At 38.9% G+C, this 10,887-nt stretch overlaps 1 protein-coding gene across 2 annotated transcripts; it reads left to right on the top strand.

The window, feature by feature from the left end:
- Positions 1 to 805: 805 nt before the first annotated feature.
- On the top strand, positions 806 to 7,815 carry tbcela (tubulin folding cofactor E-like a). 2 transcript variants are annotated; one of them, XM_030777219.1, is made up of 10 exons: positions 806 to 861; positions 1,977 to 2,044; positions 2,173 to 2,221; positions 3,791 to 3,976; positions 4,277 to 4,416; positions 4,534 to 4,715; positions 5,420 to 5,676; positions 5,788 to 5,914; positions 6,126 to 6,242; positions 6,432 to 7,815. In XM_030777219.1, exons 4-10 carry the CDS (start codon positions 3,835 to 3,837, stop codon positions 6,754 to 6,756), a joined length of 1,290 nt encoding a protein of 429 aa, XP_030633079.1. In that variant the 5' UTR covers positions 806 to 861; positions 1,977 to 2,044; positions 2,173 to 2,221; positions 3,791 to 3,834; the 3' UTR covers positions 6,757 to 7,815. The 2 variants fall into 2 exon arrangements, with proteins under 2 accessions (XP_030633079.1, XP_030633080.1); XM_030777220.1 differs by lacking the exon at positions 806 to 861 and adding an exon at positions 1,493 to 1,563.
- Positions 7,816 to 10,887: the final 3,072 nt, after the last annotated feature.

The following is a 10,887-nucleotide window of genomic DNA, read 5'->3' on the forward strand; positions in this document are numbered from 1 at the left end:
CAAACTCCACACAGAAAGGACCCCGGACACCTGGAATTAAACCCGGGACCTTTTTGCTGTGGGAAGACATTGCTACCCACTGCTTCACTGTGCTGCCCTGGCATCCTTTCAGTTAAACAGTTGTCTTTTTAGGTGTTTGTATAAAGTTTTAAATTCAAAGCACAAATAAAGCTTTATATTGAAAACATACTGCATTCAAAAAATGCTCTGCTTGTTGGAAACTGAAATCCTGAAAAGCTGACTGCCATGGGAAAAAGTACTGTTGTAAATAATATTCAAGAAATAAAGGGATTTATGGAACGCCCTACGATGAGAAGGCGTATTTTTGGCACCACCATTGTATTGATTAATGCTATCTGTACTCCCTACACAAAGAAACAAAGCGAAACTGTTCTGTGGTGCTTAAGGCAGCATGTTCAAGTCTGCTATATTCATGTCATCAAGATTCTGGTTTGTGCAAATGAAAAAATGTAATTTCTAAAACTCAACAAATATCCTACAATTACTAATGTAAAGTACTCAAACAATACCTTACTGATGACTTTTCATTTGCACTTATAAAGCATGATTCAGTCATAGCTGCAGTACACCTTTGCAAATTGTGGGTTTTTTTTTTTTTTGTCTGGTCGACTCTTGTTTTTGATGTTACAGTCCTCCAGATTCATGCACTTATCTAAGTTTTGGTATGAATTTGGGCCCCTGTCCGACCCCGCCTCCTATCTGTGTCATAAAAAGCTTTTTAACCTCATCGAATCACATTCGGACGATATTAATGACATCACTTCCTGGATTGGAGTTGGGGGGGGCTCGTTGTGACAGCTTGATCAACAATAACAAGAACGGAGAGAACGGTTGATAAAGGTAAGTCTCAAGGTGGTTGTGTTTGCTTCTTTAAAATGACTTTGGTCCTCTGTTTTTTGCGACTCATGTTATTTCTGGCCTAAATTCTCCACCGAATATAATAACAGTTAAGCATATCGATGATGTGCAGGTCATTCAGTGCAGCTTGTTCATGGTGGTGATTTTCCACGCTGTTCATGAGCCTACGTTAGCCAAGTTAATGTTTAAACAGGCACCCTGTGCAGTGACATAATATTCCTAAAATTTGAACAGTTTCGTGATCAAGTTACACTTTGTGCAACATTTTTCAGTGCCCTGTACTGAACTAGAATCTCTGTTGTGGTACTGTAATTGGCTGTCATCACCGCTATCGTAGCTGCTGAATCGCCTAGCAAGTTCGAGCAATCCTCGATGGACGTAATTATGTAGTCATTTTTCATGGACATTAATGACAGAAGTGGTTATGATTTTGCCTGTCTCCGTTCAATGTTGTAGTCCGGCCCAACAATATTCATAATATATTCAGAGCGATAATACATCCATCTGTTGTACTTGTGCGATTATATGATGACTTCTGTGCCATCAACTCTTTCATGCCGTCACGCGATAGCTTATTTAGTTTCCATTTGGGGAAAGTTAAGCCATTGTTCGATATCGCTCGGCAGACCAACGAATAAAGGCGCTGAAACTGTCATACTTGCTCATTGCTTGCATTATACAAAGGTACAGCACACGATGTTACATTGAATCGTTCAAAGACATGTACTGGTATTTTCCTCTTTTTCTCTCACCCACTGAACATAGTTGCAAGGTAACAAAACAATGAATTTTCTTCTTTTGATATCAACAGTACTGAGGTGTTGAGGTCACAGTTGTTTTAAGTTGTTGTCCTTTATTTATATTTTGCTTGTCTGAAATCTGTGGCATGTATTAGGACCAATGAGTGACATTGTTTGGTTTTAGTCACCTTTGGCCATGTATTTGTGTGGTACATATTTCCTGAAGAGCTAGAATTGGTCGTGTAAGCAAAAAAAAAACATTGTTATCTTGATAACAGCTGATAACAGTGTACATAATTTCTGCATAACTTTTTTCGTGTCAGTCCACCTTACTGATTCAGCGTCTGCTCTCCTCAGTTGGATCTATACCCTGACGTCTTCTGTGGAGTGACTTGGCGACGCTTGAGCAGTTTATCTCACTACAGGTGCTCAGCCACGTGAGAGTATATGAGTCTCTGTTCTCTTGTCTCTTTAAATTTGATCCATTAAGTCACATTGATAAATACCTTTTGAATTTCCAAGTCCTAACTGTCAGTCTGTCTCTTGTTTTTAGTGCACAGAGAGCTGTGATAGTGGACCTTTGCCGACTGACAGTAGAGCAGGTGACAAAGACACACAATGGCCTCTGACTATCAACTTATCGAAAAACATGACCACAGTTTGAATAATGCTGAAAATGGTTGTGCTTTCCTCCCACTGGCTAGTCACACGTGGTCAATAAAGCACAGTTTACACTTTATTCCACTTGTAGTCTCACATAATCTGCTTGTCAAGTTGGTAGTTTGCTCTACTGTATTGCTCTTTAAGAACACTCATTTTTATAGCAGGTCAGCTTCATAAATGTTTTGGACCCCATTCATAGGAAGAAGTCACTTTTAAATAAGTTATATGTCGTTTTTATTTGAACCAATTGTCAGAGATATGTCTAAGAAGTGCAAAGTCATGATACGTCAGACGAGGCCTTAAAACTGTTAGGTGATGATAAGATACTGCAGGCACCTCCCTCAGTCTTCCCCATAGGTTTTTTCAAGACCTTTGAAATATTTTGTGACTGGAGTTTTTTAGTTGAAACATGCTCATAAGGACTTAATCAGCTATACCAAACCAACTATGACAGATGGCATTTAGGTTACACTGAGTGTCGGCATATGTTAAACTTTCTTTCAGTATTTCTTAGTTTACATATCAGAATTATTTGTGCTTTATATTCAGTGTCATTTCATTATTCAGAAATTTGTAGGAGACAAATAATGCATATTAAGAAAGAAAAAAAGCAGTATGTATCAACTGAGGATCATTTTTCCGCTGTTTTAGACACCTGCGTGGAGCAATATATTGTAAATTGTATTAAAGTTGTATATATTGTAAATAACACCTATTTAGAATGTACCGTCCTCTATTCTGAATAGTTTCTACTGGTAAATCCAGGATATTATAACCTTACATCAGTTGCCTCTCATTGCCTTAATTCACATGGCCCGCCGTAAAGCACAACCTACATGATGTTAAAGGGGTTTGCCTAACTTTCTTGGTAGCCTGTTGATAAGCATTGGTAAATGGTCTTTTTATTGCTTAAATAAGGACAGCACAATCAGGTGGTCATTATAAAAGAGAGCTAGTTATTTAAGCAAGGAGCTGCTATGGAGCTTTTACAATTAATACCCGGAAATTAAAAAAAAAAAAAGAAAAATTACAACACTATGTATTTATGTGACAAAAACTAATTAAAAGGTAGATGGCCATTTTAGCTAGGCATAAGTACAGAGTTTGCCCTAAAATTATAACACTCTTTATTTATACAAGTACAAACATCATTTGTTTACACAAGAGGTATTTAAAAGAACAGTCATTACATAGATGTGATTTGTTCATTTTACACACTGTAGCTTCACTGTGAACTCTGATGTGAACCTTGCTAGTGGATCCCCTGAAACATGAAATGTCAACTTGTACAGTCATTTCTCTTTGTGTGTAAAGAGAGTCCAGAGCACTCTGATAACTGTGGGGTTTTTTTTGGTGTTGTTGTTGTTGTTGTTGTTGTTGTTGTTGTTGTTGTTGAAGTGAGTAGTCGGAAAATGAGTCGCTTACTGATCTCAAACTGCCGGTGACTGGCTAACTTACACGAGAGACCAGCTTTGTACCCCCCAACCCCCCCCCCCTTTTTTTTTTAGCCATTGGAGGCCTGTAGCCGGACAGGGCAGCAGGGACGGGGGCCATGGAACCGGCGGAGGGGGAAGGCCGTACCTTTATGCAAGCGATCAGCGAGAAGTACAGCCCGGAGAACTTTCCGTATCGCCGTGGCCCAGGAATGGGGGTGGTGGTTGTGCCAGCCGGTCCACAAGGATCACCGATGAAAGGTGTGTGTGTGTGTGTGGGGGGGGGGGGGGGTCTCTGTGTTTGTTTAGATGTTTTTGGAAAAATAACTCCCTTTGCTCACTATGTCCAGCAATTAGAAAAACATAAACAGCAAAACTAGAGAAACAATGATACGTAATTGTCACCGTATAACTCACCGTATAAGAAGTACATTTGAAACACTATCAAGTTGTCAGCTCCCTGAATTATATGTGAGAGTACTAAGCAAGCTGAAAAGGGGTCAATCCTCTCTAGAGCATCAAGGGGGCGCCAGTTGATATTTTGCTATAATGTTTACGTAGACCGCCTCAACCTGCCCAGTGTTCTTGTCCTGAATGGCTGTGGGATCAGACACGCTGGAGAAGAGGGAGGGATCGCTGCCTTCTGTGCTCATGTAATGGAGCTGGATCTGTCTCACAATAAGCTTCAGGACTGGAATGAGGTGGGATAGTTTACTCTGCTTCTGATTCTGCTTCCTGTGTTTGGCTTTTTTTTTTTTTTCCCCCCATTTTAACGTCATTAAAAAAAAGGTCATGTTTGCTATGTTGTGACATTTCAGATCAGTAAGATTGTGTCCAACATCCCAAACCTGGACTTCCTGAACCTTAGTTCGAACCCTCTTCATGAGGCTGTCCTGGAGCCAAACTGTGCAGAGGCCTTTTCCAGAGTCCGCCGTCTTGTCCTCAACAACACTCAAGTGTCCTGGGACACTGTGCACGTGCTCACTCGAGAGCTACCAGAGTAAGACCACCTTAGGAGCTAAATTTGGAACAGCATCTGTCAAAATCAGATGGAGGTGACACGGATATGAACTGAAAGTAGCCCTAGTCGTGTTGCATCCCAAGCATTTCTGGAGAAAAAAAAATGTCATTTCAGGTCTCAAAATACAGCTTATTGCCTGGTTGTTTAAAATGTAATCATCGCAAAATAATATTTAATTGATAAAAACATGAATGTAAATTTTAGGTTATATTATGTTCAGTCAAGTGTATGTAGAGAAGTCATGTTATTCATTATCCTTATGTAAACCATTGATTTTACATGAATTTCACCTCAGCTGAACCAGGCTGTGGGCAATAGATTGGCCTGTTCACCAAAATAAGGTAGTCCATTGCACTGTGTTTCCTCAATATTTACTTGAAATATGATTGGCTTAAGTCAGCTATCAAGCCTAAGTAAATGGACTAGCTGTGTTATACATTATCATATCGCCCTCTTTTTTAAGATTCTATGACAGAAGCTCATAGAGTTGGTCTTGCTGGAAATAAATGTCCAGTTTTGAAATGCATATCAAATCTGATGTTAAAAGGGCAATTGCAGAGCCAATCAAATAATACTTTGAGTAATATTAAAATCCCTGTGAGGCAGTCATATATTACACTGATTGTGGCGATTGTTGAAAGCCGATACAATGTATAGTATGATACTGTTTGTGCATTAACCAGACTGGAAGAGCTGTTCCTGTGCCTTAATGAGTACTCCACTGTGTCACCATCGCCTGTGCCCTGCCCTTCACTGCGACTGCTGCACATCACAGACAACAACCTCCACGACTGGGCTGAGGTGCGCAAGTTCGGCTCCATGTTTCCCGCACTGGACACCCTGGTCCTGGCCAATAACAATCTGAGCTCCATTCAAGACTCTGGAGATGTTATGAGACGTCTCTTCCCCAACTTGCGCAGCATCAATTTGCACAACACAGGTATTAGTCCGACTGCAGTTGGACAAAACTATTGACCTGGTACAGGGACTGACTAAAATAAGATGCATGAGTTGCATTTGTGATCCATCTGAATATTGTTATATTTGTTAGGTCTAAATCAGTGGGAAGACATTGAGAAGTTGAACTTCTTGCCTAAACTGGAGGAGGTGAGGCTGCAGGGTATTCCATTACTCCAAGCCTATACAAACACAGAACGGCGGAGCCTCATGATAGCACAGTAAGCTCCTCTGACCATACATTTTCTCCCCTTAGAGCAGCCAGTGGAATAGTTCTCACAACGTAAAGCAGCGATGCATTCCCTACCTTCTTGTGAGGAGTTGTAATTGAAAAATTGCACCTTTTTATGAACTGATTCTTTGACTCAGTCCCAGGAAGCACTGAAACCAAGATCACATTATTGTTAACAAGCGTACAATTAATATCTCTAGGTTGCCTTCTGTAAACTGCCTAAATGGGAGTGCAGTGACAGATACCGAAAGAGAGGATGCAGAAAGGTTCTTCATTCGATACCATCTAGATTACTCAGAAGAGGAGCTACCTTACAGGTACAGTGCATTCCACACACGTCCCGCCCCCTTGTTTCTCCATCCAATGACAGCTTTCAGTCACAGAAATGTGGTGTGTACACCTAAAGTACTTTATGTGTTGGACTGCTGATTTAACATTCATTATGAAGATCTAGTGCATTGTTTCTCACTCAAAAGGCTGTTCCCTTTTTTTTTCCCTTGGAAAAGGTATCATTGTTTGGTGACAAAGTATGGGAAGCTCGCTCCACTAGCAGAGATAGACCTGCGACCACGCTGTCATGCCAAGGTTGAGGTTCACTGTGAGGACAAGGTGGAAGAGGTGAGTATTCGTCTGGACCAAACAGTGGCAGAGCTGAAGAAGCAGCTGAGGACAGTGACGCAGCTTTCCACCAACAACATGCGCCTCTACTACATTGATAAAGATATGTGTTCTGCCTTCGGACCAGAGGAGATGAAGTACAGCACACGGGCTTTGCACTCATACAGCATCCGTGATGGAGATGAGATTTTGGTCGTCCCAAAGTCCAAATAAGTTTTGTGCAAGAATTTATAAAAGGTCTTGGAAATGTATTATACCCATATCCTGTAACCAAATCTGTCCTGACCTCTTCCCCCAAGACCTGTCTCTGACACCATTTCAAGCACCGCATTCTGCGTGGGATGCTCTTTCAGGAAAAAAAAAAAAAAAAAACAGTCACTCATAGATCAGATTTGGATCTTGAACAGCTTTTTACTGTGTTTCAAGGACCCCTCAGAATTAACCTTCGATTCTCTAAGTATGAACCAAAAGCTATACGCTTTTCTTCATTTGTCCCCGCACCCAATGTCTAAGAGTGATTTTTTTCCTGTCCTCCTGAAAGCTGTGGCAGTACATCAGGAAAAAAAAAAATGTGTTTTCCAGGCGATTGAAAAAAACATGAGCTTTGGCCAGCCCAGGAAGTTCATCATGAGACAATCACTCCCTGCTCTTCTTTCTGATTGTTTGCAACAGGTCCAGAAAAAGACACGGCACCCCATAGACGAGCTCTTAGATTGGACCGTTGCCTGCATAATGTGTTGTTAATGCTGGGTGGACCTATGGCTCTAAGGCCATATCTTACAGATGGGTGATAGTGACCTTGATGTACACTGAGATCAAGCAGTGGTTAATTTGAGTTGTTTGTTTCCTTTTCCTTGTTTTTGTTTTTTTTATTTGTTCTTTTCGGAAAGGAGTGGACACAATTATTGCTTGAAATCATTAGCGTATAGTGAGGAGCTGCATGAGTGTGCTTTGTATGTGCTATTGTCAGTTGCTATATTATTTTATTGATATTGCTTAGGGATTAGTCATCCTCAATGGGGTTTTCTACTATTAATAACTTGCCTTGCAAGAGTGATAAGAGCTAATTCTGATTTTTCATTCTGATTTTGCATTTTCAACATTTAGTTCGGGATGAAAGCATAACACACAGTCTGGTGTCCACCAAAGATTCATTTGCTAATTTGGTATCTTATCATTGTTTATAAAAGTGGTCTTGTGGGTGAGGGACTAAATGATTAGTGCTTTTATTTAATTATCAAAATAGAGATCGGCAACAATTGTTTAGGTAATATCTAACCATCGGGGGGGGGGGGGGGGGGGGGGAGCAGGCTCCAAGCTTAGAGGTTGATTTAATTGACTGCATTGCACTGCAACGCTGTTGCATGTGTTATCTGTTTTTTACAGATGTAAATGAACTAAAACGTGCAATCGATGACTGTTTCTTTGCTTTTGCTGATACACAGAACTTGTAGAGTTTCACAGCAACTGATCAAAAGCAATCATCGGATCCCAATATACGTTTCACTGATCTTTTCACACCAGTCTAATTTTTTTGTACAGTCGTGCTATAGATAAGGATGTATAGGGAGAGTATACAGTATGAAAAAACAATATACAAATAATTAACATAGGTCTAGTTATTGGTTCAGAACTTTAGAGTTGAAGTTTCTCAGGTCGTTTTACTCATGCTAACTTCATATCCTAATCTGAGTAGCTCAGCCCCCCATGAATACATTTTATCACAGAGCATTTAGAGAAATATTGTATTGTCATATTATACAGGTGTATATTTATTCATGTTAAAAAAAATCATGTTGAGCACTGAACTTGCAAAGTGTGAGGATGATTCCAGTTACGTATATATGCACTGAGATCATTTCAAAGTTTTTGTCCTTGTATCTGTAAGTTCACCTCATTTCAGAATATTATTTGACATCTTAGGTTACTGAATGACAGTTTACCAGTCTGAACTGTAGCGGGTTTGTCAGTAAACCATGAAGAATGTGGATAATGTGCATCAAAAAGTAATATTTCAATTATTTAGAAAGTACTACCCACACATAACTTAGGGCTATATCACTTAGTGATTAAACTTGATCTAATATATCTGGATTTATGAATAGTTAAAGCAGCGGTAATTTAAAATCCATTGCGACAATTTAAATTTCTGTTGATTTAAAAACCATCACAAGTACACAACATGCGTAGATGATAATAAAAAACATACAAAAATTAGTTTGTTGGCAATGTAATGTCTCACTCACTTACAAAGGATAAAGTTTTCCACTTTTTTAAGAGAGGGACAACTTATTTTATAGAGAACTTGTATCATAAAATAAGCTTATTATACAGAACCTTGAAGAAGGGACATCGAGTTGCAGCGAGTAGGCAGATCTGTTAAAACCTGTTGTATTTGTCAGTATTTCCTGGACAATAGTTTAAAACAAACCTCACCTGAAATGCAGCCAGAGTGAAGGGAAATATTGGAAGCAAAGGTCAAAGCCAAAGGTTCCGACTCAGTGGCGACAATGCCTGAGTGGTATGTTTCCAAGATGTACTTTGCAATATTTAGCATTTGTTGAACCCTAATGTACAATGTCCACAGTTATTCTGTTAGCCTCGGCCTCTTCCAATGTAATCTTAATGCTGTGACATTATCCATATATGCAGCAGGGCTATATTCAACTCTGGCCTTTGAGTCTGAAGACTTGCTGCGTTTTGCCAGCCATTGAGTATCACTGCTGTGGTGGATAGCTGTGCAGTTGTGTACGACAGGAAATCTGAAGTAATTGACTTAAATTGGTCTCTTTAGAAAACAACATTAATGATCTTGCATGCTTTTTAGTGTGTAAGGTAACAGTGGAAGTTGTATTATAAGTATTATCTTTGAATGGAATAAACTACAAAGAATGAAGCAGAAAGAATGAAGCAGAGCCCTGAGTTGTAATACAAGAAGTGAGAAATGAGTTTACAGAGTCTCTTTTGAAAATCACTAAATAAAAACAACATTTTGGGTGAATTTAGGAAAAGTTTACAGGTGTTATTCCTGCTTATAACAAGTTTTAGGTGTGAGGTGTGGATACATTTTTTTCATGTTATTTATTTTGTATGATAGCTGTAACATCAGTCCTAGTGAGCTTCACTGGTCAGTGTTTCCTGAAAATATTGGCATTTTCCATCTATGATTTGAATATGATATGAATCTATGATATGAACTGACATAAATGCCTTCCTTCTTTCACAAATTATTGTTTCAGCCAGAAAAATAATTAATCATGTCATCATTGACCAAATACAGATATCTCTCTTTTCTTTCTTTGCCATTCCTTTTTCATTCTTGTGTGATAAATACTTTTCCCAGATTAGACAATATAAGCATTTTAATTACTGATGTATCAAGGGTATCTGATGAGGCAAATATTGGTAGCAGACTAAAACCACAAAGAGTATTGTAATCAAAATTTTACACTTGCTGAATGGAAATGACTGACAAGCTTCACAGCTTTTCCATGCATTTTGCACTCTATCAGTTATCATAATTTCAATACGTTTTCCTCCTTCCTTCCATTTCATTCCTTAGACCATGTTGACCATCCAAATGTGTGTTAGTCAAAGAGTACGTGCTTAATATATATTGCAATATCTAAGTGAGTTATATGTGTTAATAATTCATGTATGTGTGCATTAATGTGAGTCAGAAAGCAGCTAAGTTGGCTCAAAAGTTGAAAACACCCTTATCCGCGTTTTTAAAGGAAGATATGTGAATTGAGGAGAATAAGCTAGTTATTGCTCTAGTGTATTTTCTCTCACACTGTCATTGTTGTAAGTGAACAGCACAGCATTCTGAAATGGTGACGAGTTATTGCTGTAATTCACAGCTTGTTTGGCATCTTGAAATTCACTGCATGTGGTTCTCGCCATTTTCCTGTCATACTCCTCTATGTCACACGTGTAAATCGTGGATTAGTGCTGAATTCCAACTCAAATAAAGTATTACTCTGGGCCAAAGAAACTCCAGACTTGAGCGAATTATTGACTCAAATGAAACAGTCACCAGTTTTTCTTGAATCTTTTCAAAATCATGTTCTTAGCTTAAAAGAATTCCATATAGAAGTGCGTTTCATACATCTCACTGACTTTGATAACTAAATCTCAAATTATTAAAGTTCTTAAATGTGAGTAAGAAGCAAAAAAGATCTAAGATTTCATAAAATCAGGTTTTGACCTCCCACTGTGTCCAGTTCTAAGGAATTAATGTTACCATCCTGAAAATCAGCTATAGCTCTGTAAAATGCATCAAATCATAATCTTTATAGTTATTTATAGAATCATGGAGACAAAATCAAGATTTGCTAAATGCTT

Source organism: Chanos chanos, chromosome 6 (assembly GCF_902362185.1).
Source record: "Chanos chanos chromosome 6, fChaCha1.1, whole genome shotgun sequence".
Lineage (NCBI taxonomy): Eukaryota > Metazoa > Chordata > Actinopteri > Gonorynchiformes > Chanidae > Chanos > Chanos chanos.

Coding starts and splice junctions, on each gene's coding strand:
- tbcela (XM_030777219.1), top strand. CDS start 3,835: ATGGAACCGGCGGAGGGGGAAGGCCGTACCTTTATGCAAGCGATCAGC. Junction 3,977..4,276: donor ACAAGGATCACCGATGAAAG/GTGTGTGTGTGT, acceptor ATGTTTACGTAG/ACCGCCTCAACCTGCCCAGT. Junction 4,417..4,533: donor AGCTTCAGGACTGGAATGAG/GTGGGATAGTTT, acceptor GTGACATTTCAG/ATCAGTAAGATTGTGTCCAA.